General features: G+C 54.2%; 3 protein-coding genes across 10 annotated transcripts in view; 1 reads left to right on the top strand and 2 right to left on the bottom strand.

Moving 5' to 3' along the window:
• Positions 1-489: 489 nt before the first annotated feature.
• Positions 490-3,102, bottom strand: NUDT22 (nudix hydrolase 22). Of its 7 annotated transcripts, none has more exons than XM_030333890.1 (6): positions 3,085-3,102; positions 2,246-2,743; positions 1,790-1,888; positions 1,199-1,296; positions 967-1,060; positions 490-655 (listed from the first exon to the last, which is right to left on the bottom strand). In XM_030333890.1, the coding sequence occupies exons 2-6, from the start codon at positions 2,723-2,725 to the stop codon at positions 545-547; spliced, it is 882 nt and encodes a 293-aa protein (XP_030189750.1). In that variant the 5' UTR covers positions 2,726-2,743; positions 3,085-3,102; the 3' UTR covers positions 490-544. The 7 variants fall into 7 exon arrangements, with proteins under 7 accessions (XP_030189750.1, XP_030189752.1, XP_030189753.1 ...); XM_030333892.1 differs by having other exon boundaries at positions 3,018-3,091; XM_030333893.1 differs by having other exon boundaries at positions 3,025-3,087.
• Positions 3,103-3,172: 70 nt separating this feature from the next.
• Positions 3,173-6,462, top strand: TRPT1 (tRNA phosphotransferase 1). 2 transcript variants are annotated; one of them, XM_030333896.1, is made up of 8 exons: positions 3,173-3,217; positions 3,592-3,678; positions 3,935-4,016; positions 4,874-5,043; positions 5,135-5,309; positions 5,539-5,595; positions 5,671-5,781; positions 5,898-6,462. In XM_030333896.1, the coding sequence occupies exons 2-8, from the start codon at positions 3,604-3,606 to the stop codon at positions 5,987-5,989; spliced, it is 762 nt and encodes a 253-aa protein (XP_030189756.1). In that variant the 5' UTR covers positions 3,173-3,217; positions 3,592-3,603; the 3' UTR covers positions 5,990-6,462. The 2 variants fall into 2 exon arrangements, with proteins under 2 accessions (XP_030189756.1, XP_030189757.1); XM_030333897.1 differs by having other exon boundaries at positions 3,175-3,217; positions 3,595-3,678.
• FERMT3 (fermitin family member 3) overlaps positions 5,976-19,400 on the bottom strand; it is a 19,352-nt gene continuing 5,927 nt past the window's right edge. Inside the window, exons 7-15 of the mRNA XM_030333886.1 lie at positions 9,167-9,274; positions 8,871-9,005; positions 8,735-8,784; positions 8,518-8,642; positions 8,207-8,313; positions 7,847-8,080; positions 7,360-7,484; positions 6,702-6,843; positions 5,976-6,537 (exon numbers count right to left, since the gene is read on the bottom strand). Coding sequence (XP_030189746.1) covers positions 6,358-6,537; positions 6,702-6,843; positions 7,360-7,484; positions 7,847-8,080; positions 8,207-8,313; positions 8,518-8,642; positions 8,735-8,784; positions 8,871-9,005; positions 9,167-9,274 — 1,206 coding nt within the window. The 3' untranslated portion in view covers positions 5,976-6,357. The remainder of the gene's footprint in view (positions 6,538-6,701; positions 6,844-7,359; positions 7,485-7,846; positions 8,081-8,206; positions 8,314-8,517; positions 8,643-8,734; positions 8,785-8,870; positions 9,006-9,166; positions 9,275-19,400) is intronic.

The following is a 19,400-nucleotide window of genomic DNA, read 5'->3' as shown; positions in this document are numbered from 1 at the left end:
TCGCGGCCACTGCCGGCTCTGCGCCTATTCAGGCTCCACCTCCACGTTCTCATTGGCCTAGACGCTCGGGCCACGCCCACCAAGCCGGAAGGCCCGGACTGCTTCGGAAGGCCCCACCCCCGCACGCCCATTGGCCTTTGGCGCTCGGGCCCACCCAACGAGGTCGAGGCCCGCGGACCTGCGGAAAGACGCCGGCGTTGCCGTCCTCAGTGAGGCTGTCCGCCCCGCTTTTGTGGCTTCGTCCCGGGAACATACCTGTTACTCTGCTCTGCAGCGAGGTGTCCTTTATAAAGCAGCTATAGGAGACCCGGACCCTCACCACAGCCTGGGCAAGGAGGCACGGCCCTCATCTCAGTTTGCAGACGGCAAAAACTGAGGCTGGGTTTCTTTGTTTTTGTTTTCCCCCCCAGGACACTCGCCCCGTCTCTCTCGCACACCCAGATCTCTCCCAGCGCCCGTTCCCTGTCTCATGAAAACAGCAGATGCCGATGGAATCCAAGAATAAAGTCCTTTATTATCTTTCAAGTTGTGATAGGGCTGGGGACTAGGGCGACTCAGGCCGGACTTCCTGGACCTGGTTGTAGAGGAAAATAGCGCCTTTGGCCGAGGGGCAGAGCTCAGCCCACATTTCGGTCTCCTGCAACCTCCGCACGCTCTGTGGGGAGAAAGTAAGACTCCCTTACGTCCAGCCCTCGGGTCTCTTGCAGGGGCCGTGCCCAGTGTTCCTGAGCCTCAGAACCCTCTGCACTTCACCGTCCCTAGGGAGACACGTTAAGGAGGCTGTAGAGGTTCCTGGACCTCTCTTGGGCTGAGGGCATCCCCAGTGAAGTCTTGTGGCCCTGGAGGAAAGCTCTAAGATTTGGCGGCTTCATCTGACCCAGCCCCGGTCAGCCATAGATCACCAGGCCTACACAAGCCCCAACACCAGCAGCTTGTCCAAGCAAGATACATCTTGCTTCTCCACACCTGTGTTTCCACAAAGATGATTCCTGTAGATTCGTGGGCCTCAGCTCCCCCACTTACGTAGTGCTTCTTCACCTGCTCAGAAGTCAGGCTGCACCTGCACAAGGACATGAGAGTGGCGTGGGGAGTGCCCAGTCCCTGGAGGGTCCTTGTGGAACCCCAGCTGCCTCAGCCATTCCCCTCAGCCACCCACCTACCCCAGGACCCAGGACCCTGCACCCCAGAGCTCACTCACTGGACGTAGAACTCGGCACTGGCACGGCCGGCACTGGTCTCATTGCGGGCAATGCCCAACAGCCGTGGCTGGCTCAGGGTGTGCAGCGGCACATTCACCTGGGGCAGGGGGTCCACCAGTCAGTGCCCGGTGTCCCCATCCCTGCCCCTCTCAAGGGAGAACGTTACCCTTGTACAGCATTTTACAGCTTGCAGTTCAAGTGCCCAGAATCACAGAATGTCAGAGCCCGGGCATGTTCATGTTACAGATGGGAAAGCAGAACCTGAGATATTGAACAACCAACCGCTCAAGGTCACCCAAGGCAAGTTCATCGTGACTGGGACTCTCATTTACTCCTCTCATCAACAAAAGGGGTGGTGGGTGGAAACAGGCAAGACATTTATCGTTGTTCTCCTTGTAAAGGGGAAGAGCTTGAGGCACGCAGAAACGAGGGCTAGAGTTCCACTCCACTTGTGTCTAGCTGCAAAGCCAAGCTCTTTCCTCAATGCCAGATGCCTGCAGACCCTCCCGCCAGCCCACACCTGTGGAATTCTGGTATGTTCTACCCCCTCCCTTCTTGCCCGCCTGTCGGGGCCACCCCTCCTCACTCACCTCGTCACAGATCTCCTGGAGAACACTGGAGAAGAGTTCGTGCACCACCAGCTCCCCAGGGAGGTCTTTGTGCAGGGGGCTGTCACCAGGGCACAGGGCCTGGGAGAGGTCAGGCTCAGCCCCTATCCCCATCTCTTCCCAGCCTGCCTCCCCACATATTTGCTGGCCCTGAGGGCCTGGTTAGGCACAGAGTTGAGTCTTGGTGATCCCCCGACCCGGGCCCACCTTTTCCAGATGGAAAACCAGAAATCCAGCTAGGTCCTCTGCCCCCCAGCCCCCACCCCTCCCCATCATTCCCTAGCTTCCCACAGGCCTGGGAGAAGGGTCAGTGGGGAGGCTGAGGTGCTGCCCTGAGCAGACTTTCAGAGAAGCACTAGGCCAATCCCCCCTTTAAGGGATGAAGAAAACAAAGCTGAACTGAGTCTTTGTGCCTTTGCACCCAGGCCGGCATCTCACCTGAGGCTCAGGGTGCCCGCCAGGCACGTCCACCAGTCCAGGTGCCTCAGCCACCTGCCGAGAGCGACGCAGGAAGACAAGGAAGTTATCTGCAGTGGCCAGTGTGGCGCCAACCCCCAGCGGGTCTGCCAGGTAGGCCTGCTTGTCACCCCAGTCAGTGGCCCCCTGCTGTCGCAGCCAGGCAGCTGAGCTGGCCCAGTTAGTGCCCAGGAAGTCTCGGTAGGAAGTAAGGCCCAGGCGCAGGAGCAGCTGTGGCCCCCGTGAGCCAGTGGGTGCCAGGATGGCTGAGTGCAGGCGGAACTTGGGGGCGTCAAAGAGCCAGGGCTGAGCCTGCAGCCGGCTCTCCCAGATGGCAGCGATGGCCCGGTCCCCTCCTGGTAGTGGGCGACGGTCATAGTCTGGGCTCAGCTCAGCCTGCACCTGCTCCTCCGGCAGCCCACCTGGGGGGCACTGCAGCAGCAGGGACACTTCAGGGTCCATAGTCTGGACGGGGCAGCTCTGGGGGGAGGACACAGCCGGGCTTGTCACCCTGAGAGCCCCACAGCGACCCTTGGCCCCGGCAGCTGGCCCCCTCTGCCACAGACCTCCCGAGGTGTACCCCCAGCCCTTCTGTACCCCCTTGACCACTCCCTGGGCAGTGAAGTGTCTTATCCTAAGAGCCCGGAGGTCCCTGCAGCCAGACATCCCTGGGACTCACGCGCATCACAACCACCCCGCGGTCCTGGGTCCAGCCACCCCTTTATGCCCACTTCTCCCAAACCCAGGATCCTGCCTTCAACCTCTGATGCGCCGGGACCCCTTCCGGGGTCCGGAAGCTCAAACGTCCAGCCGGCACTCACCGGCCGACGCGGCCCGCAGGCTCCTCCCCTTCGCCTGAAGCGGAAGTGCCCGCCCCCTTCTTCCTCGGCTTCTCATTGGCCGCTCCCTGGCCCGGGGCCCTCGGGGTCGGCTGCTCGGCCACCACCGGAGTTGGTGAGCCTGCTAGTCTCTGTCTTCCTCCTCCCAGCTCTGTCTTGGCCTGCTCAGAAGCTTCCGCCCCGTTAGCCTGAACGCCCGGCCCCCTCCTCAGGCCCGCTTTGCGGGGCAGACCCGCGAGCCTGGAGCGCGGCGGCTCCTTTCCCCCCCCCCCCCCCCGGGAGCCGTGGCGGACACAGTGTGACCTTGGGCAAATCTTGCTTGCCGGGCCTCAGTTTCCCTATTTGCAGGCGGGAGTTGGGGGTGGGAAGTGAATTTAATGAGCTGAATGTCCCCGTCCCAGCTCTCACATCCTGAGGCTTTGTGACTTGCTGGGCAGGGTGGGGACATGAAAGGGTCCTTAACAGTCCCCACATTATCACTGTACCCAGCAGGTCTTAGCCATGAACTCCCCTGGAGGAAGGAGGCAGGAAGCTGCAGGACCCAGGGGGAGAAGGGCTCACAGACCCCGGGAACAGGTGCGCCCCCTCCACCCTCACCACCCCACCCCACCCCCTTTCTTGGCGGGAGGGTAAAGGAGGAGGACGACTCAGCCCTGGCTCCTTGGAATATGCTGGGGGGATGGGAGTGAGCGCTGATGGGTCATACTCTTCCCAGAGAGCACAGGGATTCCTCTCCCTCTGGTCTCCCTCTGCAGCGGGTCACTCAGAGTTCAGGGTGGGCAGCAGGGCAGGAGCACTACAGGGACCAGGGGCCACCTCTGGGCTCTTACAGGACCGAGATGTGCAACTGTCCAAGGCTTTATCCTACGCTCTGCGTCACGGGGCCCTGAAGCTGGGGCTTCCCATGAGGGCTGGTAAGTGAGAGTCTTAAAGACTGGGGTGAGGAGTGGTTGGAGGGAGGGAGCAGTATGAGCCTATCTGTGGCTGTCCTACCCCATGGCCCTATGGGGACGGTACAGAGGGCACATCCTCTCCATTTTCAGGGAACCCCGAGGTCCAGAGCCCATTATCATGTCTGGAGCAAACTGGGAGAGGACCCTCTGTCCAGGCCATGCCTGGTGATACCTGTGGTGCAGTGGCCCAATAAACACTTACCCCAGGAGTGGGCACTGGGGGGTATTGAAGTAACTGGTGTTTATTGAGTACCCACTCTGGGAAGGGTACTATGCTAAAAAGGGTCACTTTATCTTTGTGACCCTCCGTGAGGCAGATCCCATTCCCATGTAAGTGGAGGAAACTGAGGCCCAGAAAGGGCCGCCCGTTCGCCTGAAGCGGAAGCGCCCGCCCCCTTCTTTATCGACTTCTCATTGGCCGCTCCCTGTGCCCGGGGCCCTCGGGGTCGGCTGCTCGGCCACCACCGGAGTTGGTGAGCCCGCTAGTCTGTCTTCCTCTTCCCAGCTCTGTCTTGGCCTGCTCAGAAGCTTCCGCCCCGTTAGTCTGAACGCCCGGCCCCCTCCTCAGGCCCGCTTTGCGGGGCAGACCCGCGAGCCTGGAGCGCGGCGGCTCCTTTTCCCCCCCGGGAGCCGTGGCGGACACAGTGTGACCTTGGGCAAATCTTGCTTGTCGGGCCTCAGTTTCCCTATCTGCGCCAGAAGGTCACACGGATGAGCCCCTGTGACTCCCCCCCCACCCAGGCCCAGGCTCTGTTCTGGTTGCCTGGAGTTCCCCCTCTTAACTTTGACCCAGGCCTGAGCACCCTGCCTGTCTGCAGATGGCTTCGTGCCCCTGGATGCCCTCCTCCAGCTGCCCCAGTTCTGCGGCTTCTCAGCTGAGGATGTTCGGCGCGTGGTGGACACCAACCAGAAACAGCGGTTCGCCCTGCAGCCAGGGGACCCCAGCACTGGCCCTCTCATCCGGGCCAATCAGGGTCACTCCCTGCAGGTGGGGGCTTAAGGGGACACGTGGGAGAGCCCGGTGGGACCCCTGCCTGTGAGGGGGGTCTCACTGCTGTCTGTTCCCCCACTTGTCCCAGGTACCTGAGTTGGAGCTGATGCCCCTGGAGACCCCCCAGGCCCTGCCCCTGACGCTCGTCCATGGCACATTCTGGCGGCACTGGCCTTCCATCCTGCTCAAGGGCCTGTCCTGCCGGGGAAGGACACATATCCACCTGGCCCCAGGACTGCCTGGGGACCCCGGTGTCATCAGTGGTCAGTGCCCCTCCCCAGCTACTCCCACCCACTTTCTCCTACCAGGTCCCTCTCCCAAGGGTCAAGCTACCTCCAGGCATAGCTCCTCTTGTCCGAGGCCACTATATACTCTGCGTGGTGCAGTAACCCCTTCCCCGCACCGAGCCCGGGACCTCCCACTGAGCCTGCCCAAGTTTGGAGACTGCCACCCCCCGAGCACCCCAGGTCCCAGCTCCAATTGTCTCCACAGGCATTCGGCCAAATTGCGAAGTGGCCGTGTTCATCGATGGGCCCCTGGCCCTGGCAGGTGAGTCTTGACACAGCAGGGACTGCCCTAGGGCTTCAGAGAAGGCATGAGTCACATCTCCGGCCTTGTCTGCAGACGGGGTCCCCTTCTTCCGCTCTGCCAACGGAGTGATCCTGACTCCGGGGAACGCCGATGGCTTCCTGCTTCCCAAGTACTTCAAGGAGGCCCTGCAGCTACGCCCTACCCGTGAGAACCACCACCCTACGCCCTCCTGTGCCCTCTGCCCTCTCCTCTTTGCCAGCTCCCAGCCCCAGGCTGACTGTGAGGCCTCCCTTTCCCTCACCAACTCTTGTCTCTCTCAGGAAAGTCCCTGTCCTTGGCTGGTGATGAAGAGACCGAGCGTCAGAGTGGCCCCAAGCACAGCGCCAGAGGAAAAAGGATGACCCAACAATAAAATATTTATTTAAAAAAACAACAACAAAAAAAGGAATGTAGAAAGATGACAAAACAGAAATTCCAGTTGGAAACCATGAATTATCCTGTAGCTACAGCCGGGCTTCTTGATGTGCTCAGGACTACAGCTAGGTCGGGGGTGTTGGTCTCGGCCACTCGGACAAGGAGAGGGTGGGCGTCGTACGAGCTCATAGCCCACCCTCTCTAGCCCCCGGGGGATGGCAGAGTCTGGTCCAGTTAGGTCCCCGGTCTGCACGAAGCCAGTTGACAGCAGGGGAGCGTGCCCAGCTCAGTGCCTGTCTGGAGAGGGTGTGGGCTTAGGAGTGGCCAGAGCAGGTAGTGAGCAAAGTGGGGACAATAAGACAGGCCTCAGAAGGCCTCGTGGCCTCCTGTGAGCTGCAGGAAGAGGTCCTCGTCCAGTTCTTCCCCGCGGGCCCGCTCCCTTGTCGACAGGAAAATGTAGCCCCCGATGTACTCGTGCACAATGCGGCAGCTGGCAGACACGCAGCTGAAAGCCACGTTGATGTGCTCGTCAAACTCGATGGCGACCTGCAGAGTGAGCGGTCAGAGGGGCTGGTGGGGGTGGGATAAGAGAGCAGCCCCTGTCCTGCCCTGGCTGGGTCTGGCCTGGCCGCTGCGGTCTGGCCCCACCCCTGGCCGCGCCCTGCTTCCCCCCGCCCCCCACCTCCGCCCCGTCCTCACTCCTGGCCCACCTGCCGGATGTCCCAGTTGACGTTCCACTGGCGCATGTTGCTGAAGCGCCAGGTCTTGACCACGTCGCCCACGGCCAAGTCGATGCGGATCAGTCTGTTGTTGGCGATGCCCAGGATCTCATCCTTCCTGCTGCCCTTGAACCTAATTCCCCGGGGAGGACAGAGTGTGAGCAAGAACCCCCCCCCCCCCCCCCCGCAGATAGCCCGGTGCCGTGCTCCGGAGCACGCTGTGCTCCTGTCATTTAGGTTCTCTGAGCCTCAAGTTCCTCTTCTGGAAGACGAGGGTTAACTGATCTAATCGTTATACTAGCATTCTAGGCAGCATCAGGCAAAGTGTCCAGGCCTTTCAGTAACGACTTTTGTGGGTACCGTCGTCATCTGTTGCCTGGCTGTCTCTGCAGGCTGGGAAAACGGGCAGAGGGCACTCGGTGTCACAGCAGCGGACCGCGGCCTCGAGAGGGACCGGGCTGCGGCAGAGCTGGGACAGGAGCTGGGACTCCTGCCCTCCTGGCCTGGTCTCTTGCTCTGGTGTCTGCTGCGGGGGCGCAGGAGGGCAGGGCACCCAGGGGGCGCCCGCACAGAGCAGGAAGGGAGGCTTCGGGGGTGCCCTCTCCGGGCAGGAGGGGAGGGCAGAGGGGGGCTGGGGCGGGGCCCGTACCTGACCACGACATAGGAGATGCCAAAGTCGGGCAGGGACTGCCAGGCCTGGATGAAGCGCAGCTGGGCCTCGGACAGCGAAAGTTGGGCCACGTTCTGGTGGGCTTCCAGGATCCGTGGGGTGAGCTGCGGGACCACATCGGTGAGGGGCGGCCCCGAAGTCCCTGAGACCCCCTGCCTGTCCCCATCAGGGAGACCGGATGCTGAGCCTGGAGCAGGGGCGGGGCCCAGCGCGGGGCCTCCACTGGGCGCCCTCGCACCACTCAGCAGACAGTTGCTGAGCCAGGCCCTGAGGTGGACTCGGGCAGCCGGGCCGTGACCCCTCCCAGGGGGTGGGGACCCGCATGCATGCTCCGTCTCAAGGACAAGGGTAGGAGGAGGAACGAGTGAGCACGTGGCTTTCTAGAGGAAGGCTCTGTGGAGATCCAGGGGCCAAGGGTGGCCAGGTAAAAGCCGTGGTCGTTCCCCCCACCCACTTCCTTTGGCACCTGCTTGGCCTTGAACTTCCGCTGGAAGCGTGGGGCAACAAGGCCGTAGGGGTTGAGGCCCTCGGCAGAGGCGTCAGGGCCCTGGGGGTGGTTGCCTGAGCCCCCGCCACCCGTCCGCTGCAGGCTGAGGAAGGCCAGAATGGCCTGCACCTCGCTGGCGTAGCTGCTGTCTGCCATGGTGCGACCCTTAGAGGCCAGTCGGCAGCCGGCCATCCAGTGGGCGTACTGCTTCTCCTGGGGTGCGAGGACAGGGGAGGGTGGTGAGGGGCTCGCCGGGCTCTGGTTCGGCCCCCCCCGGCCCTGTCCCCAGCCCCACTCCGGCTTCGGCCCGGGGCTGACCCCTGCCAGACCCTCACTTACATCCTGGCACCGCAGGTGGATCTCACTCATGCCCTCGGGGGAGGGTACTAGGAGTTTGATGCAGAACTTCTGGCCGGAGACATTGACATCGGGGACTACCTCACAGCCTAGAGGGAGACGAAGGGGTGGGTAGGAGGCTGGGTGGGGGGCGGCCCTGCCTGAGAGGTCCCTGGGAGAATGCCGGCCCAGCACAGTGCCTCAGGACAGAGGGTATCTTCCCTCTACCCCGAGGGGGAAACTGAGGTGGGCCAGGTGGGCCCCCAGCCAGCTCCTGCCCTTGTCCCCGTCCTGGCCCGGCGGCCCTCACTCACCCTTGAGGTTGAGCTGCTGAATGGGGTCCCCCGGGGCCTCCTCCTGGCTCTTGTAGTAGGACAGCGTGGTCTCCTTGAACACCACCCAGTGCTGGCGGTACCCTTTTAGGGTCAGCTTCCGGGGCCTGAGGGTGAGGCAGGTGTGTGACAGGCCGTGTGCTCCGTCTCCACACTGGGCCCCCTCCAGCGGCGCTGCCGACCCTGGGCCCGAACTCACCGGAAGATCCGGAGATGGTCCTTGAGCTCTGGGATGGTGGTGAGGTTGTCCTGGGGGGGAAGAGGAGTCAGAGGAGGGCCAGGTCTCCGCACGCGACCCTGACCCCGACGCCAGCCCGACCCGGGCTCCTCCTCACCAGCACGTCTGTGGGCGCCGACCCCTCCAGCTTCACCTCCAGGTTGTTCAGGGCCGCGTCCAGGTCGTCCAGCCCGGGGTCTGCGGCGGCGGGTTCGCCCGCCTCCCCACTCTGGGACAGCTTGTTGATGTGGTACTGGGTGGGGCACATGGCCAGGGAGGGCTGGGTGGGCAGCCCAGGAGCCCACAGGGCCCTAAGCGGGGCGTCCCGAAGACGGGGCCCCACCCCGGAAGACCCTCCCTGCCCTGGGTCTGGCCCGCGCCCCGGCCCCCCAGGTCCCCTGGCCCGCCGGGCACCTGCAGGGCTGCAAACACCATCATCTCCTCCTCGGTGCAGTCGGTCTCCTCCAACAGCAGGTCCCACCGCGCCTGCTCGTACAGCTGGGTCAGCCGCACCGGGTCCGTCTGCGGCAGGGGTGGGGGAGGCTGGGTTGGTCAGGTGCCAAGTGCCCCCGGCACCCTGTGCGCCCAGACCCCTCGAGCCTCAGCCTCCAGCCCTGCCCCCTGCACAGTGCCAAGTTCGTCTAGCGGCCCCACACGGGCAACAGACCCCCAACTCCAGCCGTATGGCCTGCCCGGGCAAGTGGCACCCATCTCTCTGTAAAGCTTCCCAGTCCAACGTCGACTGCATGACTGTTGCGTGCCCGTGGGGGCAGAAGGGGGACCGAGGAAACCAATCAATGAAGGAATAAGGTGATTCAAGACTTCGATAAAAGCAATCAAGGAAGTAGCTTCCGTGGGGCCTTTCACTCATGCCCTTGGACAAGGGCACCACGAGGACGATGGCGATGACAGAGGATGGAACTGGGATGCATGGAGCTCCTCCTGAGGAAGCATTCAGGGGAGTTGTCCTTGAGGAATGTCGGACTGCCCTGTGGCCTGAAGGATGGCCATGGGCCACTGACGGAAAGAGTGATAGGAAGAACCTTCCAGAAAGAAGGAACAGGGACTGCAAAGCTCACGGGTCAGAAGACCAAGCCCATGGTCCCCCTGCAACGCGCCACAACTGACAGCAAAGGCGTAAAAAGGGTCAACCCAAAGGGACGAAGGGAGCGGGAATCCTTGCAGGTGAGGCATGCGGACGACATTTTGGAAGATGGAAAGCAGAAACGTGAACCGGAACTGAGTTACGGGGAGAGAGAGAGAGCGGGATTGCTTACCCGTCTCCCCTCTTCTGTTCTGTGGTAGAGGCACTAATGAGTTCTGAAAATAGGCAGAAAACAAACAGCAAAAAGAACACAGATCTGGACAGAGGCATCCAGGGCACCTGGCGGCCCCTGACAGGCTCCCCACCGGGATCCTCCGGCCGAGAGGTGAGGGTGGGGAGGCAGAAGGACGGCAGAAGGGGTCTAAAAGGAGCCGGTGCCCCCACTCCCTGCAGCCCAGTGACAGCCAGGCACCTGGCAGAGGAGAGATTTACGCTCTGGCGATGGTGAGTCAGAGACAGTCTAGGCACAGCTGGGCGAGGGACGGCACTGTGCTAGAAACAGATGAAGAAAGTTGACGTTCTGAAAGGTGAGACTCCCCCAAGTCCCACGGTCGCCTAAGACATTGGCAGTGAGCCTTCTGTTCCCAGTCGGGAGATCAGAGGGTTCACTGCTGAGAAACTGACCAGCCAAAGAGAAACCCCTTACAAAAAATGGCATCCTTACCCCAGCGCCCCCAGGAAGCCCCCAGAGTGCCAAGCTCTATTCACCCGCTCAGGGTTTTCAGGGGCTTCCCGGAGCCTTGCCTCTCACCACGAAAGGGCAGGCAGGGATCACCCGCGTGTAAGGGAAGCTGCTGACGTCAACCACAGGGACCAAGATGAACAGCAGAGAAAGAGCTTAGAGGAAATGAAATCAGTAGGGAGCAGAAGAAAACTTCGACCAGTCAAAATCCTTAGAAAGACAAAATGCTGCGCTCCTAAAACATGATTATAAAGGTTTAGTAATTAAGACTGCAGTCGAGCTGGAATTGATATTCTTATGTGGATATCTGTTTGTTTGTTTGTTTTTTGTTTTTTTTTTAAATTTTTTTTCCAACGTTTTTTATTTATTTTGGGACAGAGAGAGACAGAGCATGAACGGGGGAGGGGCAGAGAGAGAGGGAGACACAGAATCGGAAACAGGCTCCAGGCTCCGAGCCATCAGCCCAGAGCCCGACGCGGGGCTCGAACTCACGGACCGCGAGATCGTGACCTGGCTGAAGTCGGACGCTTAACCGACTGCGCCACCCAGGCGCCCCACTGTTTGTTTGTTTTTAACATGGGTACCCTGGGGCGCCTGGGTGACTCAGTCGGTTAAGCATCTGACTCTTGATTTCAGCTCAGGTCATGATCTAGTGGTCATGAGATCGAGACCTGTGTTGGGCTCAGCATTGGATGTGGAGTCTGCTTGAGATTCTCTTTCTCTCTCTCTCTGCCCCACCCCTGCTCATGCTCACTCCCTCTCTCCCTCTTAAAATAAATAAACATTAAAAATACATATATAGGTATCCAATGGACCCAGTATCATTTATTGATTCGTTTATCCGTTCCCAGTGACCCTGGGGTCACCTTTGTTCTAAGTCAGGGGAATATAAACGTATGGGTCTCTCTCTGACTCTCTGTGGTTCCATTGGTCAACCTGTCTCTCCAGCTGGACTGCAGATCTAAATACTAAAGTTAAAACAATAAAGCTTTTAGAGAAAAATAGGACTACATCTTTGTGATCTTGGAATTAAAAAAATAGATATTCTTTTTTTTAATTTTTTTTTTAACGTTTATTTATTTTTGAGACAGAGAGAGGCAGAGCATGAATAGGGGAGAGACAGAGAGAGAGGGAGACACAGAATCTGAAACAGGCTCCAGGCTCTGAGCTGTCAGCACAGAGCCCGACGCGGGGCTCGAACTCACGGACCATGAGATCGTGACCTGAGCCGAAGTCAGACGCTTAACCGACCGAGCCACCCAGGTGCCCCTATTCTTTTTTTTTTAATGTTTATTTATTTCTGAGACAGAAAGAGACAGCATGAGTAGGGGAGGGGCAGAGAGAGAGATCTCACAAACCGTGAGATCATGACCTGAGCTGATGTCGGTCGCTCAACCGACTGAGCCACCCAGGCGCCCCCCCCCCTCCAAAAAAAAAGATTTCTTAAACAGGACACAAAAGATATCAATCATAAAAGAAAAAAAATATTTGAAAATAGAAGGCAGATTATATTAAAATTAGGAAGGTCTTTTTATCAAAATAAACCATCAAGAGAATGAAAAGGCAAAGCACGGGGTGGGAGGACACAGTCACAATATACTTATCTGACAAAGTATTACTCATGTACAGAATATATAAAGACCTCCTATAAAGCAATAGGAAAGATAAGCAACTCAACATTAAAAGTTGTCAAAAAAGGGACGCCTGGGGTGGCTCAGTCTGTTAAGCATCCGATCTCGGCTCAGGTTATGATCTCACGGTTTGTGAGTTCGAGCCCCGCGTCAGGCTCTGTGCTGACAGCTCGGAGCCTGGAGCCTGCTTCGGATTCTGTGTCTCCCTCTCTCTCTGACCCTCCCCCATTCATGCTCTGTCTCTCTCTTGTCTCAAAAATAAATAAACATTAAAAAAATTTTTTCTGAAGTTGTCAAAAAAAAAAAAAAAAGAAAAGTTGAACAGAAACTTGACAAAAGAGGATATCCAAATGGCTAGTAGCCATATGAAAAAGGGCTCCACCTGATTAGTCATCAGGGAAATGTGAATTAAAGTCACATAGGAAGCACATAGTGGTTGTCTGGGGTTGGGTGTGGGAGGGGCAGTTACTACAAATAGTACTAGAGAAATTTCTGGGGTGATGAAATACCTCCCTCAAAACTTGATTGTGGTGATGGCTGCACAACTGTGTAAATTTGCTAAAGATAATCGAACTGCATGCTTACACTGAGTGATTTTGTTGGCATGTGAGTTACAGCTAAGTAAAGCTGTTAAAAAAACAACAACAAATAAGCAAAAAAACCATACGAGGGACCATTACACACCTACCAGAACGGTTACCACAAAAAAAGAGAGGAAATACCAAGTGCCGGTAAAGTTGTGGAACAAGGGACATTCTCATGCACCTGTTGAGAAATGTGTGCAGAAATGTGTGCATATGTTCACCGGAAGACATTACAGGAATGTTCATAGCATCCTTATTCATAATCGTCTCAATCTGGAGATTGTGCAATGCCCATCAGCAGTAGAACGGACAGTGAATTGGGGTATATTGACATAAAGGAACGTCGCACACCAATGAGAGAGAATAGGCTACAACTATGTGTAACATACAAGCATGTGACTCATACAAACATAATGCTGAGTGACAACAGCCAGACAACTGCGTGATTTCATTGATGTAGATTTCAACACAGTCAAAACCATCTATCGTGTGAGGATTAATCTTAGTGCCGCCCCAACCAGGGGAGATACTGCCTGGAAGTGGTAGGAAGGAGGCTTCTGGGGGCTGGTAAAGTCCTGTTGCTTGATGTGTTGGATACATTTGTACATTGCTCTAAAAGCATGTTATACTAAAACAAAAAACAAAAAAACTTTACAAAGGAACACTCAGAAGACAAGAGCTCTTAGAACGTAAAAATGTAGTTGCAGAAATTAAAAATTCAACACATCATTTGAAAGATAAGTCAAAGCACTGTCCAGAAAGTAAAACAAAAAGACTTAGAAATGACAAAGAACAAGGGGCACCTGACTGGCTCAGTTGGTAGAGTGTGCGACTCTTGATCTCGGGATTGTGAGTTTGAGCCCCACAGTGGGTGTAGAGATTACTTACAAATAAAAAATCTTAGGAGCACCTGGGTGGCTCGGTCGGTTAAGCATTTGACTTTGGCTTGGGTCAGGATCTCACGGTTCGTGGGCTCGAGCCCCGTGTCGGGCTCTGTGCTGACAGCTCAGAGCCTGGAGCCTGCTTCAGATTCTATGTCTCTCTCTCTCTCTCTCTCTCTCTCTCTCTCTCTCTCTCTCTCCCCTGCTCATGCTTTGTCTCTTTCTCTCTCAAAAATAAACATTTAAGAAAGAAAGAAAGAAAGAAAGAAAGAACCTTAAAAAATGACAAAGACACGATAAATGTCTACATTGTTTTCTTTGAAGAATCAATCCAGGGGGTCTAATATCGACTGAGTTCCAGCAGAAAGGAACAGAAAACTGGCGGGGAGGAAATGATTGAGATTATTTAGGGTATTTCTCCAGAACTGAAAGACTCAGGTTTCTGACTTGAAAGGGCTCAGCAAGTGTGCAGGTCAGTCAACAAAGACAGATCCTTACTAGGACATAGTATTAAGAGATTTCAAAGCATCATGAGATAAAGAGAAGATCTAAAAGCTTCTGGTACCTCCCCTCCCCGTCCAAGAAAAAATAAAAAGGTCTCATACGAAAGGACTGAAAATAAAAATGGCACTAGACTCCGCAATAGTAACACCGAGAACCAGAAGGACAAGGGGAAGGTGGCTTCAGATGTGGCAGAAGAATGTTTCCAACCTAGAATTCTACACCTGGCCAAACTATCACGCACGTGAGGGTAGAGTAGTGAACTTTTCAGACATGCAGGATTTCAACGCCTTTATCGGGTTAGGGGAAGCTGCTGAAACGTATGTTTCATTCAGAATGATGAGTGAGGGGCGCCTGGGTGGCTCCCTCGGTTAAGCATCCGACCTCAGCTCAGGTCATGATCTCGTGGTTCGTGAGTTCGAGCCCCAAGTCGGGCTCTGTGCTGACAGTTCAGAGCCTGGAGCCTGCTTTGGATTCTGTGTCTCTGTGTCTGTCTCTGTCTCTCTCAAAAATAAATAAAACATTAAAAAAAAAAATGAAGGAACAAGTCAACAGAGGAACACAGAAGATTCAGGAACCAAGAAGTCCAGTAGAGGAATTCCCAGGAAATAGACAAGGGCAGTCCAAGGACAGTAGCTGTGCAGAGATCCCACTCTACGGTTCCAAGAGAACAATGACGCTGACTGATTACCTAACGTGATCCACCCCAAAGGAGAAGCCACAGCCACGTAGAGAATACCCAGAGAGCCATGTGGGGAGGGGGTCTCTCTTCTAACTGTGCACAATTAATAGAAAAATAAGAAAATAAAATATAACAATTGTGCACTATGAGAAAATGTTGTTTTTAAACTTTTGTTTTAAAAACAAACGAGAACAGGGGCGCCTGGCTGGCTCATTGGCAAAGCATATGACTCTTGATCTCGGGGTTGTGAGTTCAAGCCCCACGAGGCATGTGGAGATTACTTACAAATACAATCTCGAAAAAAATAAAAACAAAGAGAACAACAAAGACCCGTCGCTGGATTTTAGATACTGGACAAGAGACCACACAGAACAGTGGTCCCGACGGAAGGGAAACAAACACAGTGAATCCTACGATTGCCCCAGATTGCTTACTGCCCAGAGAGAGCCCAGCCTATTTCCCGAGCTGAAGAAATAGAGTTGAGCATTTGGTGAGCCACGGCAGCTAGATTTCACAGGACACAGGACTGGAGAGGAGAGAGCTGCCCAGAGAGAAAGCTCCGGAGATCAGCAGAGGGCTCCTCCTGAGTCTTTAGCTAAGCACTGATCGACGTATGGGTGGAAGGAAATTACCCAAAGCTGATGGGAAAAGAAACATTTGAAAGGAGCCAGGTGGAACATTTGCCAGCAGTAACCTACGGGGGGAAATAGTTCACGCTCCCCAAAAGCCAGATTAGAGAAACCTCATGATGCATGGCACATTGGGAAGAGTTCTCAGAAGGCAATTGTCTCAGTAATGGGGTAAATTAGCCCTAGATGAGCGGCTGCTTTTGTCCTGTCTAATTAATATTCAAAGCAAGCCTTGGAAGGATTGAATTGTCTCCAAGTAGTTTAACTTCATCCCTAAACAAAATTTAAAAATAGTTAAAGGGGGCGCCTGGGTGGCGCAGTCGGTTAAGTGTCCGACTTCAGCCAGGTCACGATCTTGCGGTCCGGAGTTCGAGCCCCGCGTCAAGCTCTGGGCTGATGGCTCAGAGCCTGGAGCCTGTTTCCGATTCTGTGTCTCCCTCTCTCTCTGCCCCTCCCCCGTTCATGCTCTGTCTCTCTCTGTCCCAAAAATAAAATAAAAGTTGAAAAAAAAAATTTAAAAAAATAAATAAAAATAAAAATAGTTAAAGGACTACAAAAAAAAAAAAAAATCTAGCACCCAAGAACATAAAAAGATTGCATTGTCTGCATCAAATAAAAAATGACCAGGCGGGGCGCCTGGGTGGCTCTGTCGGTTAAGCAGCCGACTTCGGCTCAGGTCACGATCTCGCGGTTTGTGAGTTCAAGCCCCGCATCGGGGCTCTGTACTGACGGTTCAGAGCCTGGAGCCTGCTAAGGATTCTGGGTCTCTCTCTCGCTCTCTCTGCCCCTCCTCTCCTCACACTCTCTTTCTCTCTCTCTCTCCAAAATAAATAAACATTAAAAAAAAAAAAAATGACCAGGGATGAAAACAAGCAGAAAAATACAACTCATAATGAGGAGTCCATAGAAACAGATCCAGAAATGAGACAGATGATAGAATGAGTAGGTACAATCAGGAAAAGTTATTATAAATATATCACGTGTGTTGAAGGAGGTAGAGAAAAACAGGAGCATGTTAAGGAGAGACTATTAAAAAGGTCACAATTAAACTTCTAGGCATGAAATCCACGGCAGATTAGATGTGGCAGAAGAAAAGATTAGTAAACTTGAAGATATAGCAAGAGGGCGCTTGAGTGTCTCAGTTGGTTAAGTGGCCAACTCTTGATCTCTGCTCAGGTCATGATCTCACAGTTCATGAGTTCGAGCCCCACATCGGGCTCTGTGCTGACAGCTCGGAGCCTGGAGCCTGCTTCAGATTCTGTGTCTCCCTCTCCCTCTGCCCCTCCCCTGCTTGTGCTCTGTCTCTCTCTCTCTCTCTGTCTCTCTCTCAAAAATAAAGAAACATTAAAATTTTTTTTAAAAAATAAGACTTGAAGAGACATCTAAAAAAAACGAACAGGGCATTAGTGGGCTGTGGGACAATCCTAAGTAGTCCAATAGTTTATATAATTAGAATCTCATCAAGAGAGGGGGCAGGAAGAAACCTCTGCAAAATTTTTCAAATTTGGGGCGCCTGGGTGGCTCAGTCGGTTGAGCATCCGACTTCGGCTGAGGTCATGATCTCGCAGTTTGTGAGTTCAAGCCCCGCGTTGGGCTCTGTGCTGACAGCTTGGAGCCTGGAGCCTGCTTCCGATTCTGTGTCTCCCTCTCTCTCTCTGCCCCTCCCCTGCTCATGCTCTGTCTCTCTCTGTCTCTCAAGGATGAATAAATGTTTAAAAATATATATATATATATATATATATATAATTTTTCAAATTTGACACAAACTGTCAACTCACAGATACAAGAAGCTCACTGAACCCCACGCATGAGAAACCTGAAGGGAACCAAGGCACATGATAATCATGTTGTTTTAAGGCAGTGATTCAGAAATCATAAAAGTAGTCAGGAGAAAAGACACATTGCATACACATGAATAAAGAATGACAGGGGACCCTGCTGGGAGCCACGCAAGCCACAGGACGGTGTGGGGACATTTCTTTAGAGTACCGTTAAGTAACAAAACTGTCAACCAAGGATTCTACACCGAGCTCTCACTATCAAAGGCGAAATAACGAGTTATTCAGACATACAAAAGCTGAAAAAGAATCATCACCAGTAGATCAAGCACCACAAGAAATGTTCAAGGAAGTCCTTCGGGCGGACAGAAAATGATACCAGCTGGAAATCTGTATCTATGCACAGGCATAAAGAGACAGGAAACGGTGAATGTGTGGGCAGAAATAAAAGACTGTTATATTTTTTAAAATGTCTTTACAGGACAGTTGGCTGATGGAACTGAATCTTGATTATTCTGATGTCAACATCCTCGTTTTGATACTGTTTGTGGACACTGGGTAAAGGGTACCCAGGTATCTAGGATCTCGGGGATTCTTTTTTTTTTTTTAAGATTTTATTTTATTTATTTATGCTCAAAAGTGTATTTATTTTGAGAGAGCCGATATCAAGAGTTGGATGCCCAACCAACTGAGCCACCCAGGCACCCCTAATATTTTATTTTTCAGTAACCTCTACATCCAACGGGGGGGTGCGAACTCACAACCCCGAGATCACGAATCACACGCCCCACCAGCTGAGCCAGGCAGGCGCCCCTCTGTGCATCACTTCTCCCAACCTGCCTGGGGATCTCCAGCTATCACAAAACACCAAGTTTCACAAAAAACGACTGACTGGTTAAAGTAAAAAATAATAGCGATGGCCACTCAACCGTTCTACTCCTAGATGTACACCCAAGAGAAATGAAAAGACAGGACCGCTCAAAAAAACCTGTATGTGAATATTCACGGAAGCATCATTCATTAATAGCCAACACGTGGGCGGGGGGAAACGAAACATCTAGTGATTGCTGAATGGATAAATAAAATGTGGCATACCCACGCAACGAAATGCCATTTTGCGGGGCGCCCGGGTGGCTCTGTCGCTTAAGCCTCTGACCTCAGCGCAGGTCACGATCTCACAGCTCGAATAAAACAGCGAAACACGCTAAAACATGAAAACATGATGCCAACGGAAAGAAGCCAGTCACAAAAAGCCACACATTGTGAGATCTTCTTTATATGAAACGTCTGAAAAGGGCAAATCTAGAGACACAGAAGGGAGACTAGGAGTTGCCTGGGGCTTGAGGGTCAGGAATAAACGGGAGGGACCGCTGATGGGGATGATTTTGGAGGAGGTGATGAAAAGGTTACAAAACGTGCTGATGGCTGCCCAACTCTGTGAATGTACTAGAAACCATTGGGTTATACACTCTGAATGGACCAAGGATACGGTATGTGAATTATTTCTCGATACAGCCGTCATAATGACAGCAACGACAAGAATGGCAATGTCTCGCAGGCTTTGACACAAGCAGAATCCAAGAATGTGATAACGAGAATATAGAGGCTGGGAGGGGACATACAACCGTCCTGTTGTCAGGTTCTCGTGCAGAAGTGGTAGAATATTATTGGATGGGAATAGTATATGTGTACTATAACCCCTAAAGCAACCACTCAAAAAATTTTTGGCGGGGGTGGGACGGCGCCTGCGTGGCTCAGTCAGTTAAGCGTCCGACTCTTGGTTTCGGCTCAGGTCATGATCCCACGGTTTGTGAGTTCGAGCCCAGGGTCAGGCTCCACACTGACAGCATGAAGCCTCCTTGGGATTCTCTCTCTTTCTCTCTCCCTGCCCTTTCCTGCTCACTCTCTATCTGTCTCTCAAAATAAATAAGTAAACTTCAAAAAAAAAGTTTTTAAGTATAGCTAAATAAACTAATATAAAGGAGATAAAATGGAATCATGGAAACCGCTCAAGGAAAGGAAGGCAGGAGAAACAGAAGGAAACAACAACAAATCCCCAGGAGAGGGAGGGGCTGAGTGTAGAGGGGAGGAAGGGGGACAGATAGGTGCGCAGGGACCAGATCAGGCAATGGCCCGGGGGCTGGGCAGCGGGGGGGCAGTAAGCGGCCATAGGAG

This window comes from Lynx canadensis, chromosome D1, assembly GCF_007474595.2.
Source record: "Lynx canadensis isolate LIC74 chromosome D1, mLynCan4.pri.v2, whole genome shotgun sequence".
In the NCBI taxonomy this organism is placed as follows: Eukaryota; Metazoa; Chordata; class Mammalia; order Carnivora; family Felidae; genus Lynx; species Lynx canadensis.
This window is presented reverse-complemented; position numbering and strand designations above follow the sequence as displayed.

Excerpts from the sequence above, each read along its gene's own strand:
- NUDT22 (XM_030333888.1), bottom strand. The coding sequence starts at position 2,929 with ATGTCTGGCTGCAGGGACCTCCGGGCTCTTAGGATAAGACACTTCACT. Across the intron at positions 1,889-2,245 it reads GCGGGCACCCTGAGCCTCAG|GCCCTGTGCCCTGGTGACAG; the intron begins GTGAGATGCCGG and ends GACCTCTCCCAG. Across the intron at positions 1,297-1,789 it reads TCCAGGAGATCTGTGACGAG|GTGAATGTGCCGCTGCACAC; the intron begins GTGAGTGAGGAG and ends CCCCTGCCCCAG.
- TRPT1 (XM_030333896.1), top strand. The coding sequence starts at position 3,604 with ATGAACTCCCCTGGAGGAAGGAGGCAGGAAGCTGCAGGACCCAGGGGG. Across the intron at positions 4,017-4,873 it reads GGGGCTTCCCATGAGGGCTG|ATGGCTTCGTGCCCCTGGAT; the intron begins GTAAGTGAGAGT and ends GCCTGTCTGCAG. Across the intron at positions 5,596-5,670 it reads TGGGCCCCTGGCCCTGGCAG|ACGGGGTCCCCTTCTTCCGC; the intron begins GTGAGTCTTGAC and ends CCTTGTCTGCAG.